The sequence below is a fragment of the Balaenoptera acutorostrata genome, chromosome 18 (genome assembly GCF_949987535.1).
Source record: "Balaenoptera acutorostrata chromosome 18, mBalAcu1.1, whole genome shotgun sequence".
Lineage (NCBI taxonomy): Eukaryota > Metazoa > Chordata > Mammalia > Artiodactyla > Balaenopteridae > Balaenoptera > Balaenoptera acutorostrata.
In genome coordinates, this window is record NC_080081.1 from 36,467,171 (window position 1) to 36,494,902 (window position 27,732).

A 27,732-nucleotide genomic window follows, 5' to 3' on the forward strand; every position below is an offset into this window, starting at 1 on the left:
TTATCTAGTCAGTATGTAATAAATATTTAAAGATACCTGTATCAATTATTTTGTCAAACTTTGGGAATATAAAGAGTTAACATGTTTAGGTACTAACTGTCCATTTAAATGTGTAGCAAATGGGTAATTTTAAATATTTCTAACATGTTACCACCTTAGGCATTAATAGTTAAAATCATGAATCCCATTCTTAAATTCATGGAGTATGTACTGAGGGGTTTTTTTCAGTTAAAAAAGGATTGCCTCTCTTTGTTGAAGTTAACATTGAGTATGTCCTCTACTTATGTAGAAATAAAATATATAGCAGATAAAATTGCAAAGTAAATAATGGAAAAATATTGACTTGAAAATTATGAAAACTGTGCCTTGTATTGACCTTTCCTCCTCTTCTTTGCCTTACATTGTTCTTAGAAAGAAAAGTGCATCCAAAGTTTACTATTAAGTTGTTTAGCTTACAGATGTAAGCATCGTATTATTTCTTTTGGTGTGTCTCTGTTATTCGAGAATTTCCTTAAATTCTGGAACAGAAGATGGTCTAGGCTCATCTTATACTTCCTCAGTTCCAGATCTGTGGTCTGTTCTTTTTCCAAGGAACCTTTAAGGTACATACACATGTACATACATGTGCATACACATAAAAAACATAAGTATTTCTATTTTAAAAAATATTATGAATCATAAACTTATACTGATACTTCTAATTTGAATCCACTGTAAATAGAAAGAAGTTTCAGGATTAATTCAAACAACTGTTTAAAACACACCTCTTACCTACAGTTCAGTTTTGTTTTTTTTTTTTTTACAATTCTCTATGTATTTAGAATAAGAACATATTGTCAAGTATTTCACTCATTCATTTAAAAATATATTTCCACTTAGGATTTTAAAGTATATAAAAATCTTCACTGTCATTAAAACAACAATAAATCATCAGAAAATTGAAATACTTACACTTTTTTAAAGCTATCAAATAGCTGTGGCATAAAAAATAAAAATAACTAAAAACTAGAGTAATGCTCCCTTCTTAGCTTCTACTTTTGTTTTGGTTGGGGGGGGCACAATGTCCATTTCACAACTGAAATTTACAATATGTGGGAGATAGGCAGGAGAGTGTAATCCATGGTCAAAAGCAAAATCAGTCAATGAAAATCAACCTGGAAACAAGGCCATTAAAGCAACTATGAAAAATAATTTAAAATATCTACAGAAAAAGATGAATATAATAAATAAAGAAAAGGAAAATTAATAGAGATTTGGAAAAATTCAACTCACTAGAAATCATCTGCAATAAAACACAGAGTAAAAGAAAAATTGAGTGTAAAGTGAACTCACTCTACAACCTGTAAGGCACTCTTAATTATTGAAACACATATGTATTTAGAGTCCAAGAAAGAGTTAGAGAGTGAATTGGATGAAAAAATGAGGAATTATTTGCAGATACTTTTCTAATTTGATGAAAAAATCTATCCACCTCTCCAGGAAGCTCAGAAAATGGTAAGAAGAGTAAATACTAAGTAACCACATTTATGTAACTTAAGTAAATAAATAGTAAATCAGGGAAACAATTATAAGAATGAAAATTGATTTCTATTAGAAACAATGGAGTCTTGACCATAATAGAATATTCGTTTTCTAGTTCCAAAAGAAAAAAAAAATCTCAATCTAGAATTCTCTATCAAGTGGAACTAACTTTATATTATCAATGTAGCTAAATAAAGACATTTTCAGGTAAATGAAAGCTGGGAGAGTTTATTGCCATCAGACCTGCACTACAAAAAATACTAAAGAAGTTTCTACCTCTTGAAGGGTATTGATACTAGATTGATGCCTGCTTCTAGAGAAATAAATAAAGACCCTCATAAATGGTGAAAAAAAGGGTATATATAAAATAAATTTCTACTTTCACATGTATATTCTTCTTTTAAAAGATTCTTGACTGAGCAAGAAGGAGTAAGAGAAATTATGCTGCTGTAAGGTTCTTACAGTGTTCACAAAATAGGATAATTGTACTTGATGGTAGACTGTTACTAGTTAAAAATTAATGTTGTAATCTCTAGAAAGAATTAGCAAGCTTCAGTGCAGGGGCCACATCTGGCATGCAGGTAGGTTTTGTATGGACCATGAGCTAAAATTCCTTTTCACATTTTCCATTGACTGAATTTTCTTAAAAGGAAAACGTGATAGGATATGTATGACTCTTAATACATAGAATACTTAATATCTGACTCTTTATAGAAAAAAACACCTTAAAAAAATGCAAACATACATGTAAGAAAAAGAGGTAGTTAAAATATAAATGAATGAGATGAACTAAAAGACAATAAAACCAAAAGAATAAATGGAGCAGATAAAAAAAATATATAAATGGGTAGAATGATAGAATTAAACCTAAACATAATTTTATTAACAATAAACATTAATAAATTTCAGAACATGGATCAAATGGGATAATTCTTGAGAAATGTGAAATGTAAAAATTGATGAAGAAAAGGAGTATATAAACAAGCCTGTGGTTTATTCAATAATTGAAATCAGATTGATATGTCACCTTTTCCCAAAATAGCCCAACTAAGATTTTCTTCAAGTAAGCTCTAGAACATCTTTAAGGAAAAATTATTTGCTTTCTTCTGTAAGTTGTTATACAAAATTATAGTTTAAGTTGCCAGTTCATTTTATGAGGTTAGTATAATCTTGATTAAAGAGGCAACTAAGAAAATACACGAAAAGAAAATAGCAGGTTCATTTCTCTTATGATTTAAATAGAAAAATCCTAAAGATAATTTTGATTCAGAAGAAAGACATTTTATGAATTTTAGCATCTACATGTTTTAATCTGTTTAGCAAAGCTAAAAATTAAAGGGGTCTTCCTGACTTGGTAAAGCTTATACACCAATTGTTTCAGCAAGCATCCTGCTGAAAGGAGACCCTAGATGTGACTCGTTTAGGGTAGAGAATAACACAAATTTTCTCCCCTGACACAGCTGCCATTTAACATAACACTGAGGTCCTGGATGAAGTTTAAAGAAAAGCAAAAGAAAAGGAGTTAAAGAGAATAAACAGGAAGTGGTCAAAATGAGATTGTTTGCAGATGATATAATAATCTACCTAGAGGACAAAGCAGTTGAATCAAAAGGACTAGTAAGATAATTCAGTACCTGTGCCAGATAAAAGATGGATTCATGAAAATTCCAATTAATGAATTCTAAACCAACAAAAATCAACAAGTAAGTAGAATTTTTTAAAAAGTTACTATACATAATACCCACAAAACTCTAAAGTAAATAAGAACCAAAAAAGAATACACAAGACAATTTTAGAAAAAAAAGTTAAAATTTGAATAAAAAGCAGACAAGATATTCTGAATATGTGGAGAGATATTTTATACTTTTGTATTGGATGACTTTATATAATAAATATACAAACTATCCCCAATTAAATCAGAAATTCAGTGTAGTTTTAATTAAAATTCCACTTAATTTATTTGAAGAGCTTACTTTAAATTTTATATGAAGAATAAAACTCCACTAATAATTAAATAAAAAAAATAAAAAGGGAGGATTTCATTGGTTATAGACTATTTAGAATCATAGTATTACAAAAGTATTGTATTGGCACAAGAATAGGCAAAAAAGCAAAAAAAAAAAAGTCAGCAACAGATCACTGCACATTCAGGACTCAAATTTGCAATATAGTTGGCACTATTAATTCACTGGGACAAATCAAATTCTTTAGTAGTTTCATGAAATATGGATGAATATATACAGAGAAATAAAATTGGAATCCTATCCAAAAGGATGAAAGACCTAGATGTGAAAGAAAAAAATGTATTAAAAATTAGAGAAGAAAATGTAGGACAATTCTCTGTGACCAAAGGTTGGAGCAGAATTTCCTAAATCAGATTTTAAAAGTGCAATTCATAAGGTGATAAACAGATAGATGGATAGAGGATACATATACACAGAATGGATGATAGATAGGCAGTTACATAGATAGATGATAGATAGATAGATAGATGTTAGATAGATAGATAGATAGATACATAGATAGATACATAGATAGATAGATAGAGTCTTCTGTACTGCATTCTTGTTGACACCTAACATTCATGGCCTAAATTAGATCCTGTGACTCTTTCAGGCTTGTTCTGAGCTCAGTCTCCGACTATTTTGCTGCCATGTTTACAAGTGATGTTTGCGAAGCCAAGCAAGAGGAGATCAAGATGGAAGGCATAGACCCAAATGCTCTCTGGGACCTTGTCCAATTTGCATATACAGGTATAGTAAAAGAATTATAGCTTCATGTTAATGTCTTGTGAATTTTAGAATTTGAACACAGGTTTTAAAGCTTAAAAAAAAACTGTTGACCATGTATCTTTCATTTCTTTTAGTTGAGAAAAATCAGACTACCTTTTCAATTGTCACTGAAATCACCAATGTACATATGTATACATATGCTCTACACTCTTCCACAAAGAATTTAAACTGGTTTATAATAATAGTCAATGGAATGAGCTTGGGAGAGGAGAATAGAGGTTATTAATTATTAACTATGAATTTGTTTATGGTCAAACTTAGAGCATTAAGAAAGAAAATTTTAATTTTCTTTCTTTTAGGGAATGATGGGTTCAAATAACTTTTTTTTTTTCTTGTAATGTGTTTATTTCAATAATAAATCCTTCACAAAATGGACTTGGCAAACTTAGTTAAAAAGGAAAATGAAGATAATTAGAGTTGTGAAAATGGCTATTTTGGAAGCTTTTTCTTCTGATCTACTATGTTCTTTTTTCTGTTGGAAAATTTGTGGAACTAGTGGGAATCTGTCCTCTTGAAGGATTTAGCTTCTCACAGAGAGGAGTTTGCTACACTAATGTTACACTTAGTAAATGAAACCTCTTTGGAAAGAAAAATGCACATGTTCTGGATGTTTGAATCACAAAGCAGCAATGGAATGGAAAGACCTAGACATTTTCCAGCCTCAGTAATTTTTAAATTATAGTTTGTCAAAGCAAATATTGCATGGACAAAGTTAAACAGGTAAGCAAGTTTTTCTTCAAGTCTGTTGCAATCGGGGAGAGAGACCAGAACTCAGTCTTTACCTAATACTGCTGAAACAAAGGTGGGAGGGGATTTTTAAGTGCTGGGGTAAAAGAGAGAACACAGACCATTGCTGATTGGCTTTACCTAAAGGAAAAGTAAACTTTCTCCTATCTTTTTGACGGAAGGTAGTTTTACAAATTGAAACAAAGTGCCCACTCAAATTATGCTCCCCACCCCCCTCAAAAAACCTGAGAGATAAGAGTGCTATTTCCCTTGAGGCTGGCATTTCAAAGAGATGGCTTCCAGGTCCTTGATGAAAACATTCCTGGGTTGTAAAACTGGCAAGAGGCCAGTTTTTCATTAAAAAATATTTTTTTTTAATAATTTGCATCTCAAAGAGGTAGAGAAAGATTTATAATTACAAGTTTTCTAAAGTAAATGCTCTAAGAAAAGGGAGATAAAAGGCCTATAGTCAGGAAGTAGACTGTCTAAATTTTAGTAAAGCTGAGGGGACTTTAAGACCATCTTGTTCAATTTCAATTTGCATGCAACCTGAAATAATAGTATAAAAAATCATTGGCCTCCCAGACAAGAGAGAGAAAACATAACCACATTACTGTTTCCTGGAAAGAGAAGAATCACAAAGCTAACACTTTAGGAATCCTTCTAGCAACATAAAAGCCTTGATCCAACACTTACAGCCTCCATGGCCTAGCAGCCTTGCATTTCTCAAGTGCAAAACTAGGTCAAAAGACACTTATCGTCATGTAGCAAAAAGTTGGAAGGTGTTTCAAAGCTCCCTGCTGAATGTAATGACCTAGATTTTTCTCTGCTTTGTAGAGGGCAGACCAGATACAAAGCTGCCGTTAAGTTACCACTGCCACTCTGGTCTTTGCTCCCATAACCATTCCTCCCTGGTAGTTGATAAATTTCCAATTGTTAGTTTATAGAAATGTGCTTGATGAGCAAATCATTTACATCATAATATGGGGGGGGGCTAGCCACAATATAAAGTATGTATCTTGTCTTTTGCTATATACAGTGTAAGAAATTATAACAGTAGAAGAGATCAAGTGAACAATGGTATAGCAAGGGAAGAATAGGAAGTATCTCCATGTGTCTATTTAGCTCACCTGCTAGCTGATCTCTAAGCTTTCCTTTGTAGAAAGCTAAAAATAAATGCATCACAGAAAAGGGGAAAGAATGAATGAACAGTGAGCTCCTTAAAGGGTCATCCAATTGGGAATATTTTCTTGAATTCTGAAGTTTGAGAGGCCTTGGAGAAACTAAGGAGGCTTAACTATGTCAAGAATTGACAGTTAACTACTAGCTGTAGAAGTATTGCACCCAGTAGAGATGGGTAAGAGACTTTGAAATGATTTAAACAGATAAAATTTTACATGAGATCTGGAAAGTCTTTTAGGTTTGAAAGAACCATATGTAGCTAATTTTTATCTCAGAAATTAAAGAAAATAATGAATGGGTAAAGTAGCTTGGAATAACTTGCTAACAGAGGTAAGCTTCAATGATTATAGAGTTTAATTATCTTTGATTTGAAGAAAGAGGAAGCATTCTTTAAAGACTTCATGAGGTAAAATTTGTACATGTAAGAAGTGGGAGACATTCTCTCTATTTCCCTTTCTTTTTTCCTACTCCATCAAATTAGAATGAGAAAGGATGGGACCAGGGGCCTCACAGAGTTTCAATAAGAACCAAAGCAAATATTTAGAGAATTTTTTTCTGGTAATTGGGAAGAATGACCTGGGTAAAAAGGGGTGACTTCTGAGTAATAGCTCAAACAAAATTAGAATTTTTTCTAAAGGAAAATATATATAATAATAAACAGTTTAATACTAGCAACATGTAAGGTAGAATAAAGAAAACCAACAAGGTCTTTGTGTTGACAACTTTAAAGAAAACATTCTTGAAAGTATGGAGGGTAAAGATACAATTATAAAAATGATGATTAATTATTACAGTATCAAAGCTACTTAAAATAAAAGGTAGTATAAGGTCAATTTTTTTCACATACACTATAATAGCTCAGGAATGAAAAAGAAATGAACACTTCCACTGGTGTTAGAAATAATTGTATATCTAACAGAAGAGTTCATACCACTTTTATAAATTCTTGATTAACTTTAATTTCTTCTTTTTAAAACTTTCCATTGGGCTTTCTTTATAGTTTATTTATTAGGAAATCTGAGTGAAATCTTAGTCATTTATACAGAACAAAGGACTATTTAGCAACTGTGTATGTTATAAAATAGTGTCCTTTTACCATTGGTGTCTTAAATTTAAAGTTTGAATACTTAGTTTTAATCCAGAGAATATGTAATTATAAGATAGTATATCAGTTTTTCAAAATCAAACCATAATTTAATTAAAAAATACGTGAGCACTTGCTGAAGGGTTACACTAGGGATTACAAAATAAAATATAAATTGAAACAGATTAAAATGACATAAACTTTTAAACAAATTTGGTAATGAATAGACTTATTGTAGTGAAACAGCTCTTTACTTTTGTTTTCAAAACTGGTAAGATCTATGTATCAGTATCCACTTAATGGCATTCTAGGCTGTATAGAGTCAAATGGGCTTAAAAGACAGCTTTTTAAACATTTTCCTACATGCAACGATGTTTCAATTCTGTAATTGTACTCATCTAGAATAAAGATCTAGGGAATTATTTGTTAAACTACAATAAAGCCTGTGGATTGGGATAATGAAGTCAAGGTTGTTCTGGAATTATTCTACAGAACATCTTCAGAAGGATGGAATCAGAGAAGAAAAGAAAAAATATGTTTACATGTTCTCATCATTCAACTTTCAAATTACTTAAAAAGTTAGAGATGTATAGAACTTTAGAAATTCTATCCTGAGCATTATAAATTTTACAAATGAACATTTTTCTATGGCTAAGTATGTGACACAAAGCAGAGGCACCAAAACTACTTTTTCTTGAGAATTACATATTTGCTATCTCAGATAAGCGTTGACAAAATCATCATAACATAAATCAGAACTTTGTTGGTCTCTTTTGAATTAATATGAAGGGACAGATTTTTTTTTCAATGCTTAAGAGACTCTGAAGTTCTTGATGCAACCCATTCAGTGAGCTAAAGTAACCTGACAAAGATCAGTAGTAAGATGTTGAATCTATTACTAGAGTAAAATGTCAGAGCACAAATTGAATGGTATGATCTCTACTGAATCAATGTCCTTTTGTAGAGTATTAGTTACAGTGGAGTTCCTTGGAGTGGCTTATGACCATCTTGCCCTCATAACACTTTGGGTAGCTTAAATCAACTCCCCTATTACTAGATAGTGGCTCACTGCAGGTTTGAGTCACACTTCCTCCCAGTCTAATGCTGGTTCTCTGCAGGAGCCAGTGATACCTGACAACCTCAGCACATGAATGCCTGATAGTTCTTGCCGTGTGATTACACTGAATGCCTCTCAAGTTTTACTGCATGCCCACTATGTGCTGGAAGACAATATGCTGAATTACACACATTCTCTGCCTTCAAGGGACTTTCCAATTTAGGGTCTCAAATAACTAATTTTTGTTATCTTCTTTTGGTATAAACATCCTTTTAGATATACACAGTCTAGTGTTTCCTCATTAGAGAATGTTGTAAAGCCAATTTTGAAGGCTACTATATTGATTGTGTGAATATCAATTCTAGCCAAAAATTGATGATCACATTGTGAAAATGAAAGAGGTAGTTTAATATATTTGAAAAGGATGCTCTGGGATTTGCTGTATTTTAAAGTTGCTTCAGGCTGATAGAAATTTCCTTCCAGTTTCTCTCTTACATAGTCCCTATTATCCTGAAATACTTGAAAATACACTGTGTTCATTGATGCATAAGGAAATAGAGTTTGAACAAATATGGAAGATGGGATTGCAGGGTTAGTAGCAAAGTGTCAGGTCCTGTGGAGAACTGATAAGGACAAGGTTTAAATAAAGGAAGCTGTCCATCTAGCAGTGGTATTAAAAAGAGGGGTAGAAAATTAAACTGCCAAGTGGCAAAAAAATCATACTGAAGAGTTAACATCCTTTAAAAAAAAAAAAAAAGTTTATGTGCCACTGAAGTAAATTAAAGTCTTAGTACATGCTAAGGAATGGTACAATACTTACTGCCAAACATTTGAACGAAATAAATACACACACACATAGGAGCTGAGATATTTAATGTTCTCCTTTAATATTGAAAAGTATACATCAATATGTTCAGCCTGGACTGAATACTCTAAACTCCCTCAGAATTTTTATTGTAATTAAAAGTAAATTATTGTTTTATTTTTATTACTGGTTTAATTCAAGTGGCATGAATATGCAAGCACATTAGCAGAATATTAATTTTAAACTTAGGGCTTTTACTACATGAGAAAATTCTGTTCTCCATTTAAGAAATTGAGCCTTTAAAGATTGGTTTTACATATTACTGTTACCAAATAATTAAAAATATTGACTTAATAATTTTCATTGGATGTTGAAATAACCTATATTAATGAACAAGAAAAAAGTAAAAATAATAAAATAAAATAAAATTAATCAGTTGTATATTGCCATTATTTTACCAGGGAACCTTGTGTGTGTGTGTGTGTGTGTGTGTGTGTGTGTGTGTTTGTGTGCATGCACAACACTGAATAATATAAAATTAATTGAGGGAACATTATTGTGTAAAATAATTTAAAATGACGTATATTTTGTGAATATTGTGTAATTTTTGTTGTTATTATTGAACTGCATTTTTGCTTTTTGCTATGGGATTGCATAGACAGACTGGAAATGAAATAGCTGTGTGAAACTTAATATTTAATTGCTATAGAGGAAAGGTTTTGTCAATTCTGCACTGTAACTCACATTTACTTTCTGAGTCTCCAAGTAAGGGAAATATCTCAAGTTTTGCCTTGTAATCAACTTTTTTTTTAAAGTCTGCTTTTATTTTATTTTGTTGGTGTTCTCAAACTTATAATTGTTTCCATTTTCCTCTGCTTTGGGAACTAGGAAGGCATGAACTGAATGATAGGCCACTATACCAACTGGGCGGGATCGATGCTACGTATTCTTGTACCGTTAACATTATATTGGATTAAATTTTCTCAGGATTATTTTACCTTCACTCTAATCCCAAAATATCTGTACACTTGATTCTGTTGTATTTGAAGGGGAGCACCTATGTATAGTGTAGTGTGTTGAATTTAACATTGGAAATATCTGAGAGCTTCTTTGGCCAGGAGTAATTCAACCAGAATTCATCATGATGTAGGCAGCCCTATGTTCATTCTGATTGTCGGGCATTTATTCTAATCAGCACTACCTATTTGTTACTTCTCATTAAGAATTTTGATTATAGCCTTTGGCCTCTCCCATTTTACAGTTTGGGATATTAGTTAAATTACTTAGCTTTATGAAGTCTTAAAATAACTCAACTATAAGAAAGGGAAAATAATAATGGCTGAGAGGACTCTTTTAAGGAGTAAATGAACTAATAAAATTAAATGGGTTTAGCATAATGCTTAGCATATTGTAAGCACTCAATTATAATGATTATTCATGATAGGTATTTTTATAAGTTTTTTCAAGTCCTTTGTATAATCTGTTATAAAAAATAAATATAAAGGCTGAGAACTGGGGAGGGAATAATCACTTTGTTCAACAAACATTTATAACTTTTGAATCCAATTTATTATATTCTTCAGTATTACAATATGATTTCACATTCATATGTATGATTCATGTACATTTTTAGCGGTACATGTGTTGTTTAAACCACAGACTTATAATTTTGCTACCTTGTATGTTTGAGGTGTGTTTTTATCATGTATTACTTTTATTATTTTATCTTATCTTATCTCAGCTGATCCACACAGCAACATTCTGAGATGGATAGTTAAATCTTATTGTCAGATACAGAAATGAAAACACCCTAACACAGAGGTCAGCAAAGTAACATAGATGTGAAACCACAGTCTAGTTTTTCCAGTGACATGTCAAGGTTCTTTCTACTGGTTGTAAAGTTACTCAACATTATATCCAATTAATATGAAAGGGAATACTGCTTATATGTACTTATGCTATGCCACACTGTGTGACAAATTTGACCTTACATTGACCTAGTATCAACTGTCATCAAATATAATTTTTCCTTATAATTAATTTCCTTTTATGTAAAATTGTGAATAACCTGAGGAAAGTATGTAGATGTTACCCAAATGGAGAATTGTTTGTGATTGTTTATAACATTATTTAAAACGTCCTCAGTCTTGGACATTCACAATTTCAGAATTTTGCAATTTTGTTTTATTATTTTAATCTAAATAAGAATTATAAAAAGAAAACATTACACATGTTTAATATTTATATTTTAGCACGTTTCACACACATCTCAGCTATGCCTCACAATATTCAGCTTTATCTTGCAATTGGGAAAACTGAAGCACCAACTTCATATGTTTCTAAGTAATATGTACCTTTTAAAATACTCCTTTAGTTGAATTTTAACTACTTCTCAATACTTTTCATTTAAAATTTAATAGAGCTGATACTTTTTGTAGATTGTATGTAAAATCAACTAAACACAACTAAAAACAATAAAGAAACAAAAACAAGGAAACAAAACAACCTCAGTCACTACACCCCTCTTAAGATTTCCATAAATTCCCCTTTGCCTGGTTTGCCGTCTTTAGTGAGGAGTTACTTCCTCTTCATTATTGAGAAAAGAAATTTATAATGAGAACCCCAAACACTTTCATTTTAAATGCTTTCTCTCCCTCAGATAAAAGATGGTAAGGGCTACCCAACAAGGAAAGCAAGTTTCAGCCAGAAGTGCTCAAGATATCCTAAAGGAATATCCTATCCCTGACCCTTTAGACTGTGTGCTTGAACACTCTTAGGCACATTGCAGCTATGACTGCACTCCCCTCATATTCCTCAACCAGAGAAAACACTCTACTCAAACGGCATTCATGCCAGTCTGATGTCTGATGCATGATTCCCACCCCATCTTTTCTTCTTTGGAGAAATATTTATAAGTAGGTAGAGAAGGGGATAATGCAGAATTTAAAAAATCAATAAAGAAAATCTAGACTAATAATGGAAATTTACTCCTGTGAGAAGAATTGTAAAAGTCACTTTACATGTATTTGATACATAACATTTTCATTCCTGATACATTCATGTCTACAAAATGTAACAGTATTTTGAAATATATGTTATTAATTATTGTCAAGAGTTTTCCTGGGTTGTGTAGTCTACTTTATGATAAATGGGCATTTTTTATATAATATGATGTGTTTTAAATTTTTTGACAGATTATTTTATTTATCAAATTAAGTTAAAGAAAACATATTTAGACCTGAAGTACAAACTTCATTCTACATATTTGTTTAATTTAAATTTGCCATTTTACAAAATGGCTTCAAAGTAAAATACATAAGTGAGGCCATCTGTATGTCTTCTTTGGAGAAATGTCTATTTAGATCTTCCACCCATTATCTGATTGGGTTGTTTGTTTCTTTCATATTGAGCTGCAGGAGCTGTTTGTATATTTTAGATTAATCCCCTGTTGGTTGCTTTGTTTGCAAAGATTTTCTCCTGTTGTGAAGGTTGTCTTTTTGTTTTGTTTATGGTTTCCTTTGCTGTGCAAAAGCTTTTAAGTTTAATTAGATCCCATTTGTTTATTTTTGTTTTTATTTTCATTACTCTATGAGGTAGATCATAAAAGATCTTGCTTTGATTTATGTCAAAGAGAGTTCTGCCTATGTTTTCCTCTAAGAGTTTTATGGTGTCTAGCCTTACATTTAGGTCTTTAACCCATTCTGAGTTTATTTTTGTGTATGGTGTTAAGGAGTGTTCTAATTTCATTCTTTTACCTGTAGCTGTCCAGTTTTCCCAGCACCACTTATTGAAGACACTGTCTTTTTATTTTTTTTTTAACTTTTTATTTTATATTGGAGTATAGTTGATTAACAATGTTGTGATAGTTTCAGGTGTATAGCAAAGTGATTCAGTTATACATAGACATTTATCTATTCTTTTTCAAATTCTTTTTCCATTTAGGTTGTTACATAATATTGTGCAGAGTTCCCTGTGCTATACAGTAGGTCCTTGTTTATTATCCATTTTAAATATAGTAGTGTGTACATGTCAACCCCAAACTCCCTAACTATCCCCTTCCCTCACCTTTCCCCCCTGGTTACCATAAGTTCATTCTCTAAGTCTGTGAGTCTGTTTCTGCTTTGTAAATAAGTTCATTTGTGTCATTTATTTTTAGATTCTGCATATAGGTGATATCTTATGATATTTATCTTTCTCTGTCTGACTTACTTCACTCAGTATGACAGTCTCTAAGTCCATCCATGTTGCTGCAAATGGCATTATTTCATTCTTTTTAATGGCTGAGTAATATTCTATTGTATATATGTACCACAACTTCTTTATCCATTACTCTGTTGATGGACATTTAGGTTGCTTCCATGTCTTGGCTATTGTAACCAGTGCTGCAAAGAACACTGGGGTGCATTTATCCTTTCAGACCATGATTTTCTCTGAATATATGCCTAGGAGTGGGATTGCAGGATCATATGTTAGCTCTTTTTTAGTTTTTTAAGGAACCTCCATACTGTTCTCCAGAGTGGCTGTACCAGTTTACATTCCCACCAACAGTGTAGAAGGGTTCCCTTCTCTCCACACCCTTTCCAGCATTTATTGTTTGTGGATTTTCTGATGATAGCCATTTTGACTGGTGTGGGATTATATCTTATTGTAGTTTTGATTTGCATTTCTTTATTAGTGAGGTTGAACAACTTTTCTTGTGCCTCTTGGCAATCTGTATGTCTTCTTGGGAGAAATGTCTATTTAGGTATTCTACCCATTTTTTGATTGGGTTGTTTGTTTTGATGATATTAAGCTGCATGTGCTGCTTGTAAATTTTGAAGACTACTCCCTTGTTGGTCACATCATTTGCAAATATTTTCTCCCAATCTGTGGGTTGTCTTTTTGTTTTGTTTATGGTTTCCTTTGCTGTGCAAAAGCTTTTGAGTTTCATTAGGTCCCATTTGTTTATTTTTGTTTATATTTTCATTACTTTAAGAGGTGGGTCAAAAAGGATCTTGCTGTGCTTTGTGGCAAAGAGTGTTCTGCCTATGTTTTCCTCTAAGAGTTTTATAGTGTCTGGTCTTACACTTAGGTCTTTAATCCATTTTGAGTTTATTTTTGTGTATGATCTTAGGGAGTGCTGTAATTTCATTCTTTTACATGTAGCTGTCCAGTTTTCTCAACACCACTTACTGAAGAGACTGTCTTTTCTCCATTGTATATTCTTGCCTCCTTTGTCATAGATTAGTTGACCACAGGTGCATGGGTTTATCTCTGGGCTTTCTATCCTGCTCCATTTATCTATATTTCTGTTTTTGTGCCAGTACCATACTGTCTTAATTACTGTAGCTTTGTAGTGTAGTCTGAAGATAGGGAGCCTGATTCCTCCAGCACCATTTTTCTTTCTTAAGGTTCCTTTGGCTATTTGCTGTTTCTTGTGTTTCCATACAAATTGTGAAATTTTTTGTTCTAATTCTATGAAAAATGCATTGGTAATTTCATAGGGATTACACTGAATCTGTAGATCGCATTGGGTAGTATAGTCATTTTGACAATACTGATTCTTCCAATCCAAGAACATGGTATATCTCTCCATTTGTTTGTGTAGTCCTTGATTTCTTTCATTAGTATGTTATAGTTTTCTGAGTACAGTGCTTTTGCCTGCTTAGGTAGGTTTATTCCTAGGTATTGTATTCTTTTTGTTGCAATGATAAATGGGATTGTTTCCTTAATTTCTCTTTCTGATCTTTCATTGTTAGTTTATAGAAATGCAAAAGATTTCTGTGCATTAATTTTGTCTTCTGCCACTTTACCAAATTCATCAATTAGCTCTAGTAGTTTTCTGGTGGCATCTTTTAGGATTTTCTATGTATAGTGTCATGTCATCTGCAAACAGTGACAATTTAATTTCTTCTTTTCCAATTTGGATTCCTTTTATTTATTCTTCTTCTCTGATTGCTGTAGTAGGACTTCCAAAACTATGTTGAATAAAAGTGGAGAGAGTGGACATCCTTGTGTTGTTCCTAATCTTAGAGGAAATGGTTTCAGCTTTTCACTGTTGAGTATGATACTAGCTATAAGTTTGTTATATATAGCCTTTATCATGTTGAGGTAGGTTCCCTCTATGTCCACTTTCTGGAAAGTTATTTTCATAAATCTGTGTTGAATATTGTCAAAAGCTTTTTCTGTATCTATTGAGATGATCATAGGGTTTTTATTCTTCAGTTTGTTGATGTGGTGCATCACACTGATTGATTTGTGGATATTGAAAAATCCTTGCATCCCCAGGATAAATCCCACTTGATCATGGTGTATGATCCTTTTCATGTATTGTTGAATTCAGATTGCTAGTATTTTGTTGAAGATTTTTGCGTCTGTGTTCATCAGTGGTTATTGGCCTGTAATTTTCTTTTTTTTGTGGTATCTTTGTTGGGTTTTGGTATCAGGATAATGGGGCCTCATAAAATGAATTTGGTAATTTTCCTTCCTCTGCAATTTTTTGGAACACTTTCAGAATGATGGGTGTTAGCTTTTCTCTAAATGTTTGATCAAATTCACCTGTGAAGCCATCTGGTCCTGGACTTTTGTTTCTTGGAAGATTTTTAATCACAATTTCAATTTCATTACTTGTGATTGGTCTGTTCATACTTTTTGTTTCTTCCTGGTTAAGTCTTGGGAGATTGTATCTCTCTAAGAATTTGTCCATTTCTTCCAGGTTGTCTATTTTATTGGCATAAAGTTTCTTGTAGTCTCTTATGATCCTTTGTATTTCTGTGGTGTAAGTTATAACTTCTCCTTTTTCATTTCTAATTTTATTGCTTTGAGTCCTCTCTCCTTTTTTTGTTGATGAGTCTGGCTAAAAGTTTATCAATTTTGTTTATCTTTCCAAAGAATCAGGTTTTAGTTTCATTGATCTTTGCTATTGTTTTCTTTGTCTCTATTTCATATATTTCTGCACTGATCTTTATGATTTCTTTCCTTCTACTAACTTTTGGTTTTGTTTGTTCTTCTTTCTCTAGTTGCTTTAGGTGTAAGGTTAGGTTGTTTATTTGAGATTTTTTTTGTTTCCCAAGATAAGATTTTATTGCTATAAACTTCCCTCTTAGAACTGTTTTGCTGCATCCCATAGGTTTTGGATCATTGTGCTTTCATTTTCATTTGTCTCTAGGTATTTTTTGATTTCCTCTTTGATTTCTTCAGTGATCCATTGCTGGCCTAGTAGCATATTGTTTAGCCTCCACGTGTTTGTGTTTTTTACAGCTCTTTACGTGTAGTTTATTTCTAATCTCACAGAAAAGATTAAATTTAATTAAAAGATTAAATTTATTAAATTTACGGAGGAATCTTGCTTTTTGGCCCAGCATGTGGTCAATCCTGCAGAATGTTCCACGTGCACTTGAGAAGAATATGTACATTGCTGCTTTTGGATGGCATGCTCTATAAATATCAATTAAGTCCATCTTCACTAATGTGTCATTTAAGGCCTGTGTTTCCTTATTGATTTTCTGTCTGGATGATCTGTCCTTTGAAGAAAGTGGGTTGTTAAAGTTCCCCACTATTATTGTGTTATTGTTGATTTCTCTCTTTATGGCTGTTAGTATTTGCCTTATATACTGAGGTGCTCCTATGTTGGGTGCATATATATTTCCAATTATTATATCTTCTTCTTGGATTGATCCCTTGATCATTTTGCAGTGTCCTTCTTTGTCACTTATAAGAGTCTTTATTTTAAGGTCTATTTTGTCTGATATGAGCATTGCTACTCCAGCTTTCTTTTGATTTCTATTTGCATGGAATATCCTTTCTGAATCCCTCACTTTCAGTCTGTATGTGTCCCTAGGTCTGAAGTGGGTCTCCTGTAGACAGAATATATAGTGTCTTGTTTTTGTATCCATTCAGCCAGCCTATGTCTTTTGATTGGAACATTTAATCTATTTATCAGTACATTTAAGGTAATTATCAATATGTGCATTCTTATTGACGTTTTCTTAATAGTTTTGTTTTTGTTTTTATAGGTCATTTTTTCTTCCCTTCCTCTTTTGTTCTCTTCTCTTGTGGTTTGATGACCATCTTTAGTGTTTGTGTTTGGGTTGTTTTTTCTTTTTTGTGTGTGTATCTATTGTAGATTTTGGGTTTGCTGGTCCAGCGAGGTTTTGATATAGCAATCTATATAAGTACAAGTTTGTTTTAAGTTTCTGGTCTCTTTCCCGCCTAGAGAAGTTTCTTAAGTATTTGTTGAAAACCTGGTCTTGTGGTGCTGAATTCTTAGCTTTTGCTTGTCTGTAAAGCTTTTGATTTCTCTGTCAAACCTGAATGAGTGCCTTGCTGGGTAGAATATTCTTGGTTGTAGGTTCTTCTCCTTCATCCCTTGCAATATATCATGCCAATCCCTTCTGGTCTGCAGATTTTCTGCTGAGAAATCAACTGATAACTTTATGGGAGTTCCCTTGCATGTAATTTGTTGTTTTCCCTTGGTGCTTTAAATTTTTTTCTTTGTCTTTAATTTTTGTCAGTTTGATTACTATGTGTCTCAGCATGTTCCTCCTTGGGTTTATCCTACCTGGGACTCTCTGCACTTCCTGGACTAGGGGGGCTAGGGTGACTGCTTCTTTTCCCATGTTAGGGAAGTTTTCAGCTATTATCTCTTCAAATATTTTCTCAGGTGCTTTCTCTCTCTCTTCTCCTTCTCGGACCCCTATAATGTGAATGTTTGTGGGTTTAATGTTGTCCAAAAATACTGTCTTCATTTCTTTTCATTCTTTTTTTTCTTTATTTTGTTCCATGGCAGTGATTTCCACCATTCACTCTTCTACATCACTTACCTGTTCTTCTGCCTCAGTTATTCTGCTATTGATTTCTTCTAGTGTATATTTCATTTCAGTTATCAAGGGTTCATTTCAGCTTCCTTTTTCTTTAGTTCTTCTAGGTCTTTGTTAAACATTTCTTTCATCTTCTCGAACTTTGCTTCCATTATTTATCTGACATCCTGGATCATCTTCACTATCATTATTCTGAATACTTTTTCCAGAATGTTGCCTATCTCCACTTCACTTAGGTGTTTTTCTGGGGTTTTATCTTGTTCCTTCCCCTGGGACATAATCCTCTGCCATTTCATTTTGTCTAACTTTCTGTGATTGTGGTTTTCATTCTGCAGGCTGCAGGATTGTGGTTCTTCATGCTTCTTCTGTTTACACTCTGGTGGATGAGGCTATCTAAGAGGCTTGTGCATGCTTCCTGGTGGGAGGGACTGGTGGTGGGTAGAGCTGGGTTTTTCCCTCTGGTGGGCAGGTCAATCCTCAGTAAAACTTTTATCCACTTGTTTGCTGATGGGTGGTGCCATGTTCTCTCCTTGCTGGTTGTTTGGCCTGAGAGGGCCTAGCACTGGAGTCTACAGTCTGTTTTGTGGGGCTAATGGCAGTCTCTGGGAAGGCTCACACCAATAAGTCCTTCCCAGAACTGCTGCTGACAATGTCTTTGTACCCACAGTGAGCCACAGCAGCCTCCCACCTCTGCAGGAGACCCTCCAATACTAGCAGGTAGGTCTGGCCCAGTCTCTTATGGGGTCACTGCTTTTTCCCCTGGGTCCTGGTATGCACAAGACTTGTGTGTACCCTCCAAGAGCAGAATTTCTGTTTCCCTCAGTCCTGTGGAGGTCCTGCAATCAAATCCGCTGACCTTCAAAACCAGATTCTCTGAGGACGCCTCCTCCCATTGCTGGACCCACAGGCTAGGAAGCCTGATGTGGGGCTCAGAACTTTCACTCCAGTGGGAGAACTTCTGTCATACAGTAAGTCCCCTATATACGAATAGGTTTTGTTCTGAGACTGTGTCCATAATTTCAATTTATTCATACATACAGCAAAGTTAGCCTTGGTACCCAACTAACAATCAGCTATATAGTACTGTATTGTAATAGGTTTATAATACTTTTCACACAAATAATACATAAAAAACAAACACAAAAATAAAGAAAACATTTTTAATCTTACAGTACAGTACCTTGAAAAGTACAGTAGTACAGTACAACAACTGGCATACAGGTGCTGGCATCGAGTGAACAGGCAAGAATATTTACTGACTGAAGGAGGGAGAGGAGGTGGGAAATGGTAGAGCTGAAGGATCATCAGCAATAGGAGATGGAGGGCAAGCTGCAATTTCACTCATGCCTGACACTGATGGCACAGGTTCTGGTTCTTTGCTGGATTCAACTCTATCTACCCTCTTGAAAAAACAATCCAGTGATGTCTGGGTAGTAGCTCTTTTTTTTTTCTTGCCATAGATGACACGGAACACTGGATTGCATTCTAAACAGCTGCTGCAACCTTTGTGTTTCATTCTACATTCAGGTCCTGTGCCTCAAAAACTAACAGTACCTCCTCAAATAAAGAAAATCCCCTTGCCATTTCCTGTATTGTGAATCTCTTCCATTCTTCAGTTACTTCTTCTTCCTCTGTCTCTCTTCAATCCTTCTCTGGGCCTCCAATTCCTGGATCTTCTTATCAGTACCAGCTACATCACTGCTGCTTTTACACTTGCTTCTGGACATCCTGGCCTTGAAATAAAGATACTGCACTACTATACTCTATGCAGTACTGTGCAGCAAAGTATACAAAAACACAACCACTTGTAGAGGATGCATGAACGTGAAAATGTACTCCAGACACGTGAACTAACTTATGTGACTGAACATGCTAATGCACGTTTGCATCTTTGAAAGTTTGCATCCTGAACGTTCATATATAGGAGACTTACTCTACAATTGTTTTCTAGTTTGTGGTTTGTCCACCTGGCATATATGGGATTTGATTTTATTGTGATTGCGCAACTCCTACCATCTCATTTTGGCTTCTCATTTGTCTTTGGATGTAGGATATCTTTTTTGGTAGGTTCCAACGTTTTTTGTCAATGGTTGTTCAGCAGTTAGTTTTGATTATGGTGTTCTCGTAAGAAGGGGTGAGTGCATGTCCTTCTACTCCGCCATCTTAAGCTAATTCAAGACACTGTCTTTTCTCCATTGTATATTCTTGTCTCCTTTGTCATGGATTAGGTGACCATAGGTGTGTGGGTTTACCTCTAGACTTTCTATCCTGTTCCATTGATCTATATTTCTGTTTTTGTGTCAGTACCATAATGTTATGATTACTGTAGACTTGTAGTATAATCTGAAGTCAGGGAGCCTGATTCATCCAGCTCCATTTTTTTTTCTCAAGATTGCTTTTACTATTCAGGGTCTTTTGCATTTCCATACAAATTGTAAACTTTTTTGCTCTAATTCTGTGAAAAATGACATTGGTAATTTGATAGGGATTGCATTGAATCTGTAGATTTCTTTGGGTAGTATAGACATTTTTGTAAGACATACAGATGGCCAAAAAGCAGATGAAAAGATGCTCAACATCACTAATTATTAGGGATATGCAAATCAAAGTACAATGAGATATCACCTCACACCGGTCAGAATGGCCATCATCAAAAAAATCTACAAACGATAAATGCTGGAGAAGGTGTGGAGAAAATGGAACCCACCTACATTGTTGGTGGGAATGTAAATTGGCATAACCACTATAGAGAACTGTATGGAGGTTCCTTTAAAAATGAATAATAGAACTATTACATGACCCAGCAATCCCACTCCTACACATATACCCAGAGAAAACCATAATTCAAAAAGATACCTGTGACCCAATGTTCTTTGCAACACTATTTACAATAGCCAGGACATGGAAGCAACCTAAATGTCCATCAACAGAGGAATGGATAAAGAAAATATGGTACATATATACAATGGAATATTACTCAGCCATAAAAAAGAACAAAATAATGCCATTTGCAGCAGCATCTATGAACCTTTATATTGTCATATTGGGTGAAGTAAGTCACACAAAGACAAGTATCATATGATATCACTTATATGTGGAATCTAAAAATGGGTAGAAATGAACTTATTTACAAAACAGAAGTAGAGTCACAGATGTATAAAACAAACTTAAGGTTACCAGAGAATAAGAGGGGGAGGGATAAATTGGGAGATTGGGATTGACATATACATACCGATATATATAAAACAGATAACTAATTAGGACCTACAGTATAGCACAAGGAACTCTACTCAATACTCTGTAATGACCAATACATGAAAAGAATGTAAAAAAAGAGTGGATATATGTATATGGATAACTGATTCACTTTGTTGTACACCTGAAACAAACACAACATGGTAAATCAACTACACTCCAACAAAAATTTAAAAAAAAATACATAAGTGGGGGAAATTAACATGTTAGTAATATATGGTAGTGCTTTGGGAAAGGATTTCATGCTTATTTGAAAATCACCTGTGTACTTGCTGAGTAACACTTTATAGCTATTGCACTTCTCATTCATTGGGCTAAGAAATATTGATTATGAATATGGATTGTTAGATGTGATGATTTAAACAAAAACATGAATGCTTATAGTCAGAAAATGAAAATAGTAATATCTGAAACTGATCTATACTGATAACAAAAAGGGAATTAGATAATAACATATTAAGCATATTTTGAGAGCCAAGATAGTACTCCAAAGAAAATTATACATTAAACAAACAAACAGAAACAATCTGGCAACTCAGAAGCCCGGGAGTACAGAGGAAGTGGGTAGGATGGCCTCATGCACAGACAGGATGGTAGAACTCCCAATCTGGGCAGATGGTCAGAGAATAAAATATCAAAACTGCAGACTTTTTAATTTCCACTACACAGCCATCCAAGTGAGTGCTTAAAATATTTACTCACCCAAGATGAAGCAACTTTGTAGTTAACTTCAATTCAACCTTGTTGTTTGAGAACATACTGTAGCAGCATGTAAGTACTGTTGCTGCAAAATCTGTCTAATGAGAAGTTATATTCTCTTATACTTATCCCTTTCAATCTCCCCTCTATTTTCTTGATTGAAGTAGAGCAATAAAGGAAGAAAACAATCCAAAAGTCATTTACAGAAGCCACAGGATTATAACTCTCATCATAATTTCATTCCTAAGTATCCTGGTGTATAAGACCTTGAAGTTCAAATACAAAAGACCTTAAAAAAAAAGACAATCAAACTCAAATATGCAACACCAAGGTATGATTTGCATCCTAAGTGTCTTAAGATTCTTTCTGTATTCATAGAAATTACATATCAATCTTTTGTTTTAGCTTCTCAGTCACCAAGACAAAGAAAGAAGCCTAAGAGTTATGCTATAAAAAAATAATAATAATATTTTCTCAACTTAAGCACAATTTACTGATATTAACATTTGAGAGGAATATTTTTGAGTATTTGAATACTTGTAAGACACAATGATGTACTTCAGACATCCTCAGTAATGTACCAAAAGTAGATATAATAATGAACTACAGAACTGTTTCTTCTGTTGGCTGATTCAAGTTCAAAAGATAATGTCCAAAAACATGTTATTAATAATTTCATGTATTAAACAATAGAATAATAAAATCCTTGGATCAAACTCTTTTGGGTTCAGTGTACATTTAATTTGAAGAGATTGTTATCTATGCTGAACTCAAGAGTACACGTTCCATGTAAAGGTGTTCTAAAATATTAAATTCTGTAGTGGCCAAATGAACATTTTGTGATAGGTCTGATATACAGGCTGCCAAATTATGTTACCTAGAGTAGATGTTTGGATAACTTGTATAACTATGAGTTGATCCTTTTTAATTTTTTTGTTTTTCTCATAACCAAAATTTGCTTGAATATTGAGTGACAGACTGCTTTAGATTAAACTCTATAGTAAGTACTGGAAGTGGGAAAAAATTCTATGTAGTTGATTAGGGAAGGAATTACAAACTATGATACACTGAAAATAAGGGGTGACATTCTATCCTTAAAGTCAAGGAATTTAAACACCTGTGCATAGATGTGGGTCAACGAATATTCAGAAAAAGTCAAGATTTTTACTCAGCAAACAATTCCTTGTTCTTCCAAATGATGGCTATGTAAGGATAGTAGATTTAAAACAATTTAAGTAAATGAGAACTATTGACATTTTTGGTTCTGGCCTGACTCCCAGTGGACTTTCCTAAAGAAAATGAGGTACAGATATAATGGGAAAATGATGGTCTTTGCTTTCACAACCACTTTCTTACTGACCCACAGATATTTCCTTAACTTTTCTGACAATGAGCCCAAGAACTCTGAGGTATGTTTAGTACTCAAAAAGCATAATCACTGCTTTTCTTGTGGCTAGAATGCATGTAAGACATTGTTTATTAATTAATAAGCTCTAAGATTATAGAATTTCCTAAATATATATTATCATTGCTTTCTAAAATTGGTTTGCTATAATTTTCACATGACAACCAGGATTTCCCTACAGATGAGAGTGAGAGAGAAAAGAGAGAGACAGACAGAAAGAGAGAGAGGGAGGGTACCAGAGTGCCAGTAATGTGGTGCATATTAGATTAAGTAATAATTGGATAGCAGCAAAAGTCTAAATTACAGTAAAAATCAATTTCTTTTGGTAATTGTTAGAAAGATATGTAAATCTACTAAATTTAATAAAATGATGTAAAACAAAATTTCCTTAACTCTCCTGCCTTTTTTGAAGCACTGAAAAAACCTTAGGAATGTATTTATATAAATAAATTATTGAGGAAATAAATTCCAAATCATTTATGTAATTAATCTGCTCTCAAGGAGATAGAGCATAACTCCCTGCTCCTTAAGTGTGGCTGTGCATAGGGCCTTCCTCCCAGAGAGCATGGTATGGAAAAGTGGGTGAAAGAGTTATTTTATAGTCAGAAACCTGACAAAAAATACTTCTACCAAGTAATCAAAATTGACTTCAACAGTGAGGTCATGTTGATAATTTGCAACCTTGGTATGATGTGACGAGACCAAAAGCCCTTATTCCCAGTGTAATCATAATTAGACAAATCCCAATTGAGGGGCAGTCTAGAAAATACTTAACTAATAATTTTGAAACTGTCAAAGTCATTAAAAACAAGAAAAGTCTGAGAAACTGTCACAGCCAAGGGTTGCCTAAGGAGATATAATGACTAAATGAAATGTATTCTACATGGGATCTTGGAACAGAAAAAAGAATAAGAGGTAAAAAAAGTATATGGGTATATGAGTAAAGTTTGAACTTTGGTTAATAATAATATAACAATGTTGGTTCATTAATTTAATATGTGGATCATACATTGTTAACTAGGAAAAACAGGTGTGTGCTATATGAAAAATCTCTTGGCTACCTTTGCAGGTTTTCTGTAAATCTAAATATTTTATTTCTATCTTTTTATGTGCATATATATAAAACAGATGTGTATAAATAAATAATATTTTATAAAATTTGATCATATTACCTATGTTTTATCTTTTTTAATGCAGTGTGAACATTTTTCCACTTGAGTCAGTATTCTTTGAAAACATTTTTTTTTCATGGAAAGGCCTTTTATTTTAAATATAGCAGTGTGTACATGTCAATATAATATACCAATATTTTAATAGTGGTTATACTAGGTGGTGACATTATAGGTAATTTAATTTCTCTTTTATACTTGTACGTAGTACTAAGCTAAGTGCTAGGGATTTAGAATTGATCAAAACTCAGTACCTGCTCTCCAAGTGTTCATGGTAGGAAGCAGTGTAGTAAGATACAGGTTTTGAAGCTAGCTTTAGATTTGAGTTCTATGCTATCATTTGCCAGCTATTTAATTCTACAAGTGTCCCATTTTCTGTAAAATGGGGATTTTACACATTTAATATCATGTCAATAAACTCAATTTCAACAAATAAATAAATAAAATATATTTAAAAAGTTTATTTTTTAAACCCCTACAGATTACTAAAATATCAGTTTTTACTTTGTTTTAATTCTAATGTATCATATTATTTCTCTTTATTTCCATTAAAGATAGAGATAGATAGGTAGGTAGACAGATAGATAGATAGATAGATAGATAGATAGTTAGAATATTTAATTTACTTTATGGATTTATGGACAGTTCTTGCACTTATCTGGTAAAATACATTATCTTTTCAATATAACTGATTTTATACATAAAATTATGGTTATACCGCTTAGTTGTTAATAGAATATAACTTATCTATTAAAATATGAACAGCACAGATTCATATTCTTCTATAATCTTTGTGATTTTCTTCCAATTATATTTTACATATTTTCATTCCAATATAGTGTAAATTTAACTATATTCTCTTGTAGGAAATCAGAGTTTGAGTTCACTGATACGTGTTTGGAATACTCAGTAGCTTTGGCATTTACTTAAGGTGAGACTGCAGATAATGTAGCACACGTTAGAGGTACCATATTCAAAAGTCAGTCCCTTCTTATTCCCCCAGTTAACTCAAGGGACAGTGACTCATTTCTATCAATGTAATTCGTGTAGGGTCAAAATCAGTTATTGGGGTTTTACCCCACTGCTAATTATTGGGTTAAGGCATGGTCATGTCATAAAATTTTTTGCTGATGCAACATAAAGAAAGAGTTCTGGGGAACTTTTAGTAAAGATTTCTTCACTGATGCAACAGAAATGTATCAATGCATTAAGGAATACTCTCTCTTCTGATGGGTGTTTTCCTATCTGAATTTGAAGCTTGAAACTATGGCAACCATGAGGAAACAGCAAGCCTCTTGAAGGGATGGCTGTTTCCTAAAGATGTGTTGAGCCCTTCAATTAATCAGTTCTGGGGACAACCAGCCTCATCCTCTGGACTTGTCAAGAAACATTATAAATATTTTCTTATTATTTAAGAAAAATTTCTCAGGGTTTTCTTTTACTATAGTCATAGCTCCTTAGTTATCTAAAATGTCATTGGATATTTTATAGCCAATTTTCAATGTCACCTAAAGTAAAAACATAGATTTTCCCTCTCAGTAAGTCTAAAGCCATTTGTGAACATTAATGCCTTGAAAGTTAACTTTGAGTGGATGTGTAGAATTACTTTTTTTTCCATTAACAGTAGTCATATCTTTTTTTAGGTTTATTTTAAGTCAAATACTTAGCAGATTTTTGCCTTTTTACGATCTAAATCTGCCAGAGAAATAGCCAGGTTATAGATACAAAGAATATATCATGCACGAGGTAGCTCAATTTGTGTGTATTCAAGCTCAACACTAACTAATATTCCATTTGTGCCTTCTGGCTTTTACAAATGGATCCTTTCATTGGATATATTCCAAGTTGAAAAAAATAGCACAAACAATGCTCATATCCTCCAAATTCACATCCAAAATTACCACTAAGTAACTTATAAAAATTAGTCTATAGATAACCTGTGAAAATTTAGTTTTTCTCTCTCTCTCTTTTTTTCTTTTTTTTACAGGAAAGGATGGTGAGACTCCCTGCTGACATTTTACCTAAATTATTATAAAGTACAATATTAGATCCAGTATTTGAATTTGGACTGAATAATTATTTGTTCTTATATATCCTATAGCTTATTTCACTGCATAATATATATGAATCATAATATCTATGAATCACTTTGGGAAGGTAAATATACTAATGTTCGCACACACACACACACACACACACACACCATTTTACATGTTAGGTTTACACTTATAAGATTATTTTTAAAATACTTTGGTCAAGTATTTTAAATTGGTAATAGTATATATGAAGTTTCCATGACTATAATAATGTGTTCTGTACATTGTAAACTTAAGAAAAAATGTACACATGACCACAATTTCTCTAAATTATAATATTCTGTCTTTGTGATTTTGTTAGTAAAATTTGAATTAAAGCCCTCAGAAAATATTTACAGGTACTAGTCAACTCAAATCATCTTTGTTAACATTTAGGTATTTTTTAAAAGCTTCATTGATGAATATTTGACATTCGATGAGCTATACATATATAAGGTATACAATTTGATGTTTTGACATGTGTATACATACATAAAATTATTACCATAGTCAGGATAATGAATATATCTGTAACCTCTTTTTATGATCCATCTTGTTGCCTCTACTCAGCCCTAACCCATGCTCAGGTACTGATGATCTGATTTATGTCACTCACAATAGATAAGTTTGGATATTTAAGAATTTTAATTAAATTGGATGGTAGAGTTACCTTCGTCTGATTTCTTACATTCAGCCTAATTTTACACTCAGCATAAGTAACCATGATGTTGCACATATCAATAGTTCTTTCTAATTTATTCCAGTAAATGGATAGGCTACAATTTTTTCATCCATTCACTTGCTGATGAATGGGTTGTTTTCAGGGTTTTGGTCATTGCAAAATAAATCTGCTATAAACATTCATGTAGAAGGATTTATATTGACACATTCTTTTATTTCTCTTGGGTAAATACTTAGGAGTGAAATGGCTGAGTCATTTGAAAGATGAAATTGTAAAAATGTTTTCCAAAATGGTTATACCATTTCACATTTCCACCAGCTGTTCTAATGTATGTGTAGTGGTATATCATTGTGCTTTTCACCTTGCATTCTCCTAAATAGTGATATTGTTGAGCACTTTTACATTCATGTATCTTCTTTTGTGGAATGTCTGCTTAGATCACTTGCCCATCAAAATTTTTTTATTATTGTGTTTGAGTGTTC

The 27,732-nt window shown here is 33.0% G+C and overlaps 1 protein-coding gene across 2 annotated transcripts in view; it reads left to right on the forward strand.

Annotated features, from left to right (window-relative positions):
- KLHL1 (kelch like family member 1) overlaps positions 1 to 27,732 on the forward strand; it is a 424,036-nt gene that overhangs the window by 163,211 nt on the left and 233,093 nt on the right. For both annotated transcript variants that reach the window (XM_007186194.2, XM_007186195.2), the window contains one exon: positions 4,138 to 4,274. In XM_007186194.2, coding sequence (XP_007186256.1) covers positions 4,138 to 4,274 — 137 coding nt within the window. The remainder of the gene's footprint in view (positions 1 to 4,137; positions 4,275 to 27,732) is intronic.